The sequence below is a fragment of the Sitophilus oryzae genome, unplaced genomic scaffold, assembly GCF_002938485.1.
Source record: "Sitophilus oryzae breed Bouriz unplaced genomic scaffold, Soryzae_2.0 scaffold_170_pilon_pilon, whole genome shotgun sequence".
Taxonomy (NCBI): domain Eukaryota; kingdom Metazoa; phylum Arthropoda; class Insecta; order Coleoptera; family Curculionidae; genus Sitophilus; species Sitophilus oryzae.
In genome coordinates this window covers 1,240,552-1,247,185 of record NW_022146402.1, presented here as the reverse complement: position 1 = coordinate 1,247,185, position 6,634 = coordinate 1,240,552, and the positions used below count along the sequence as shown (strand labels likewise).

The 6,634-nt window shown below is 35.3% G+C and overlaps 1 protein-coding gene across 1 annotated transcript; it reads right to left on the bottom strand.

The window, feature by feature from the left end:
- Nucleotides 1–647: 647 nt before the first annotated feature.
- Nucleotides 648–6,448, bottom strand: LOC115881251 (zinc finger protein PLAG1-like). Its single transcript, XM_030898668.1, has 2 exons — nucleotides 6,139–6,448; nucleotides 648–2,758 (listed from the first exon to the last, which is right to left on the bottom strand). Exon 2 carries the CDS (start codon nucleotides 2,730–2,732, stop codon nucleotides 1,092–1,094), a length of 1,641 nt encoding a protein of 546 aa, XP_030754528.1. The 5' UTR covers nucleotides 2,733–2,758; nucleotides 6,139–6,448; the 3' UTR covers nucleotides 648–1,091.
- Nucleotides 6,449–6,634: the final 186 nt, after the last annotated feature.

The following is a 6,634-nucleotide window of genomic DNA, read 5'->3' as shown; positions in this document are numbered from 1 at the left end:
TTACGTAAAATCTTGGTAAAAATCGATACGAGCAACCGTTCTCAAGATATTTAGAATGGAAATAGTCAATACGTGTCATTATTGAAAAAAAATAAACATGTTGTGTAGATAGTCATTTGACTGAAATGATAAATTTGAGAACTTTTTATTTTTTTAAATTAATCATAAATTTTTCTTCGAAAAAATGACGATAAAACAGTTGAACTTTTGGCACAAAAAATTATTTAGTCAACATGTTTAATTTATGTCAATGATGACAGGTATTGATAATTTCGATTCCAAATATTTCGAGAACCATTACTCGTAACGATGTTTATCAAGAGACCTTTTTTACGTAAAAAACGTCGTACATGTATGTTTTTTTACTCAGTAGTTTTATACAGGTTCGGACGAAAATTTATTACTCTTCAAACCAGTTAAAAATATATAGGTGGCGCCCTCTACAAGTAGGAGTCATATTGACATCAAAATCAAATTTCTCATGTCAAAAAACTCCCAGGCACCAATTTTTATCCAAATATTGACGTTAGTTCAGAAATTATTTGAAACAAATCGAAATAAAAATGAAACTTCTACACCCTGTATTTCCGAAACTAAGCATTTTAGGACACAAATTTATACGAACTTTTTTACTTATTTTTATCTGCAGAATATGCTGCCAAAGTTTTCGGAATACAGTTCGAACCCCCTGTATTTTAACTAGGGATGGGCGATAATGGCTTTTACCTATCGATAAGTACCGCCATTCACCTATCGACATATTTTACTTATTGATATGTATGCCGATAATTATCGATATATCGAGAACTATTGATACTTATCGATATATCGGAAAAAATCCATCTCTAATTTTAACTGTGCTGGAACACATTTTTATTTAAAATATACCTGTTAAAGAGTCTAAGCTTACCGCAATTTGTTACTATAGTTTAATGATTTGTATATTTATTACAAATCCAATCAAAAGCCTGAATTTATTGTTACCGACTCTCGGTTTTCAACAGACTAGAACCACTTACTTTTTCATATCCTCTCCTTTTTTAGACTTGTATTTCGGTGTGTAATACAGAAAAATCCAAGTCAGCAAACTACTAAGGTGGCGGTGGAGGTTGAAACGTTTGACTGAACCCCGGCAACGGTAACTTGTTATCGTCAGCCTGCTCCAAAATACTAAACATCTCGGGATCCAAAATTTCTTCCTCTGGAACTATAATAGCCTCGTGGGATTCCCCTGGTTCCGGTTCAGACGGTTCCAAAAGAACCTGCGAACTACTTGAAGGCGGTTCGTCTCCGATCTGCTTCAGCATATCCGTGCAAAACTGTTTCAGTTCGCTGGGCGTAGACTGGGACGAAAGAAATAACTCATCCTCGTTTAGAGGCCTCAAACTTTCCTCTTCAAATATCGTTTTGACGCCTTCCAGTCCCAGGTCTTCCTCTTTAAACGAAACGCCCGAGCCTAATATCGAACCTTCAACTTGTTCCAATTTAACCTCCGAAGGTTTGACCCAACCTCCGCTAGTGCTAGGCATATCTTGCAGTGAAGAAAACGAGGCTTCGGAGTAGACTGTTTCGCTTATCGGGATATCCTGCGGAACGTCTGTGGTTATAGTTTCCGGTTTCGATACTTCAAGTTTGATTTGCGTTAAAGCTTCCTCGGAGTATTGCCGGTGATGTGACTTTTTGATGTGCCTAACTAAGTGATCTTTCCTGCCGAACCTCTGTGGACAGAACTGACAAAGAAAATCCCGCATTCCCGTATGGACCACCAGATGTCTCCTCACGTCCTTCTTCGTGAAGAACCTTCGTTCGCAGTAATCACACAGGTACTTTTTTTCGTTGGGGTTCTTAATCGTCCGACTCCCGGCGTGTATTTTCAAGTGATACAAAATGCCATCTTTGTTCTCGAAGTTTGCGTAACATATTTGACAGGTGAGGTTGCCTTCGTCCGCCGCGTGAACCGCCAAATGCTTCTTGTAACTGAGCATGGAGGTGTACTGTTTGTTGCAGTCAGGTTTGTTGCACTCGTACAGCTTCTTCGTCGGACTGTGAACTTTGATGTGGTTCTTCAAGTGATCTTTCCTGTGAAACGTCCTGTCACATACAGTACAACTAAAAGGTTTCTTATCGGAATGGATCAAAGCGTGCCGGACGAGCTTAAACTTCGAACTGAACGATTTCTTGCATAGTTCACATTTGAATTGAGGCGTTGAGTGCGATGTCGTGTGAGTTTGGTAGTGCTTGTCGAAATTTTCACCCGTCGCAAAGCTCTTGTGACAGATTGGGCAAGGATGGTTCCTTTTATGCCCAGCGCGCTCCTGCTTTTTCTTTTTTGCTCTTTCCGAACCGGTGCGGTCTTTGACAGTTTGCACACCTGAGGGGCCGGGTTGATCTAATGCCTGGAATGTAGTTGGTGGTGCGACAGGGTACAGCGTCGCGAAACTCTCGCTCGTACCCGTGTAGTACTTGGTTTGGGTGAAGTAGTCTTCGATGGAAGCTTGTTCTAAAGTCTGCTGGAAACTTTCCGGCTTGTTACTGAGGTGTGGTACCGGTTCGGCTGGACCCGTTAGAAGGTGGAAGTCCGGCAAGCGACTTAGGACACCCATTTCGGAAGGTTCGAATGTGGCGGATGTCGAAGGTTGTTCGGTAGATGGTACTGTGTCTGTTTCCGGTTCTAGGTTGTGCTCGGTTCCGACTATCTTTTCCAGAGTTCTTTTATCGCCTGGTGTTCCCATGGCGATACCAATAGGGCCAACATGATCTGGAACAAAGAGTAATAAGTATAATATTAACGTTAAAGGAGTCCTCTTTAATTAAATTTAGTATAAATTCACTGCCTATGAATTTTTGAACGTTTGAGACATATACTTAGCCAGGGTTGGGTAGGTAGAAAATTTTACATATTCTACCATATTTTTAACACGTAAAATATTAATTTTCTAAACCAACTAATTGTCTACATTTTCTACATGCCCATATATAAAAAATTAGTTATTTATGTACACTCAGATGCAAAAAAAAAATTTCGTCAAATTTAAAGTGTTTTATTTTTGTATTTTAGTCCTATTTACATGATTTTTTTAGCAAACTGTATATAAATATATTAACTTTAATTCTTAAACTCATTATTTGAAATAACTCCATCATATCATTATAAATTTTGAATAAGGGGTAGGCGACCGTAATAATATTTTGAAGATATATAAATTCCTCATTGAACACCGAAAAAATATACAGGGTGTTCCATTTAAAATAAAGAAGTAACTTGCTTTTAAAAGTGACTAATGTTCCATATTAATTTTGTCTCACACTGTATAACTTTTCGGGTCAAATTTCAATTTGGTTTAACATACAATGGTTAACTAAAATTTAGTTAGCTGTTAACGAAATTTAAAATTTACCCTTTATTTTCACAAAATGTGAAATATGTTAAAAGGTATATGCTTTTTAATAAAACTTACCTTTATTTCTTTCCTAGAATCCGAAAATCAATTAATATATAGAGTGTTCCATTAGAAAAAACACAACTTTGATGTGTAACTTTTTTTGGGGACACCCTGAATAATTCCATATATTTATATAAAATGCTTTCAGTTAACTTACATATGCTGCCAAAATTAAATTTCGATATAAAACTACTGTTCTCCTTGGAGCTTCCGCAGCGTATGAGAGGCGCCACCCTGGGCTCTGGTGCACAATAGGTCCCCACGCATTTAACACTTTTTTGGGATTTTTTTGCAAGATTATCTTAAACTGAATATTTTTAAGCATAAAAATTGTTGGATGAATGTGTTTTATCTTTAAAAAGCGGCAAAAAAACGTATTTTAGGTACAGGCGACGGACAGTAAATATGTTAAATTTTCTACACGGATTCAGTAAAAACATCACATATTAGTACTTTATTACCTTATATAGACGTGGAATGATCTAATTTAAGCACAAAAATGTAACGAATCTTCTTTGTAAGCATAAAATTAAGAAAATATATTTATTTACATCAGCTCAAGCTAGCAATTTTATGACTTTTTTCGATTGACAGTTAATCGATCATCGGTATGTCATCTATGGCCTTCGCATAGAATTTGCGACGTTGTCAATAAAATTACTTTATATGATTTTCTTCTGAAATAAAGTTGTTGTGGAGGGACTTAAAACGGTAAGTTATCACTTTAGTGCAACAAAAATTGAACTGTCTAGTAGCTTATTCGTTAGTGTGGATTATTTTAAAGCAATTTCTGAAATAAAATTTGCGGATTTTTCAGGTTCTACGAAAATATAAGTTTTTTTAATATATACTGTTTTTCGACGCGTAATCAATGAAGTTTTGTCATTAGGCTCAATTAGGTTAGCCTGGTTATTTGGAAGGTGGTAATGCATTGGTTAGCCTGGTTATTTGGAGGGTGTTAATGCAATGGTTAGCCTGGTTATTTGGAGGGTGGTAATGCATTGGTTAGCCTGGTTATTTGGAGGGTGTTAATGCATTGGTTAGCCTGGTTATTTGGGGGTGTTAATGCATTGGTTAGCCTGGTTATTTGGAGGGTGGTAATGCATTGGTTAGCATGGTTATTTGGAGGGTGTTAATGCATTGGTTAGCCTGGTTATTTGGGGGTGTTAATGCATTGGTTAGGTTAGGTTAGATAGGCTGGTTATTTGGAGGGTGTTAATGCATTGGTTAGCCTGGTTATTTGGGGGTGTTAATGCATTGGTTAGGTTAGGTTAGATATTCTGGTTATTTGGAGGGTGGTAATGCATTGGTTAGTCTGGTTATTTGGAGGGTGTTAATGCATTGGTTAGCCTGGTTATTTGGGGGTGTTAATGCATTGGTTAGGTTAGGTTGGTGGGGAGTGTTTGGAAGTACGCAGATCACATCCATTTCGGAATCTTACTGAACAAATCCGGGAAAAATATATTTTTAAACAATTGTGCTAAATACTGTGTAATGATTTTATTGTCAATTTATTTTTATAGTGTTTTTGTTTTGCCTCGTTTATTATATTTTTAATTTTTCGTGTTCTTAAAGTGCGTACTAAATGTAAAAAAAACGAATATAAAGTAGAACGTTTTCGTCGATTTTACACAGGGTGAGTATGGCAACACTGTGCATAACCTTGTATTTTACTGTCTTTATGAAGGTTATAATAGGGAGTTTTCGCATTGAAATGTAGTGAAAATTTGGAATTTTCAATTATTTTTTTTCGTAGAAAAAGCGGTTCATCCAACAATTTTTTTCTTTTAAACCATTCCATTAACTATGGGATCCACATTAAAAATTAAAAAAACCACGATTTCGTGGGGACCTGTTCTGCACAAGACCCGCCACCCTGTACATCGATACTAGTTTTATACCTTTTGTTATCATTTTTATCAATATTTTTATCTTCGAGCAGCTAAGTTAAGAAAAATATATGGCACGGCACTGTTTGGAGGCAAGAAGCAAGGTAAAAATTTGGTGTTGGGTGTTATTGGTCCTTGTATTCTTTAGTTATTGGTGTGCTCAATGAGAAAAGTTTGACAGTGATAGATGTCTTGCTACTTTAAGATTATTTTAAATCAATGTAAGATTGTAGATATTTTTTCTGCTTATCAAGAAATAGAGAATACAAAATGTCCTTTGTGTTGATATAGATCAGGTGACAAAAATTATTTACCTATGCACAGCAAATATCCAATATCGAATGTAAACTTTGTTTATATCTAACTTTAATGCAATATAATATTTGACAGCTGTAATCTAAACTTAATATAAATATTGACTGCATGCCAATTTTTCACAAATTAAGCAGTTTATTCTTTAGAAATATGTCACACATTTTTTATTAGAAGTGATCTTGGAAAAAAATAATTCAAACATTTTAACAAGAATTATGACATGTAGTAAATGTGCTTGAAGTTATGAAAAATGAAAGTGGTTAGCATTTAGATTCATGAATGGCAGAGAAGTCAACTCATTTTCTTCAATGAACCTAAATTCCTTTGAAAAGTGAATAAGGCATTTATTATTTAGAACCATGTCTACTGCAATCTTTAAAATTTTAAACAATTATTGACATTTAGGTCACAAAACACTTTAAAGTAAAAGGAACAGGTTGAATTAAAACAAAGCCTTAAAATTAAATATTATAAGTTGATAAAATACTTACAACAAGATTTAGTTTATGCTGTTAGGCCCAAATTGTGTATTCATATGTAGAAAAATCCTTGGTATTTGTTGAACAAGGGTAAAAAAAATGAAGAAACGTATAACAAGCAGGAACTAACAGATTTGAAGGGCACGTTATCAAGTTGCGTAGCTTCGATACGTTTGGGCAGTGTTACGATACAATATTTGATTTTTAAATATATATTTTTCCACTACACTTATCAATAATACTTCGTTATGTTGGAATATTCTGCTCTTTAACACAAACATATCTTTTTTAATATCACACCTCCATCTTTAAACCTCCAAACTTCGTCATCTGGCTGTCATCAGTGTCATCTGTCACTTATGTCCCTTTTGTGGATGAAAATTTTCATCTATGGTACAAACTAGGGATGTTCAAAATTAATGCTTTGAAAACATCGATATTAATTGCGTCAGCGATGGCTATGAAATGAAGATCGGGTACCGAAGATCGCTGTGTTTTTGTAAAATTA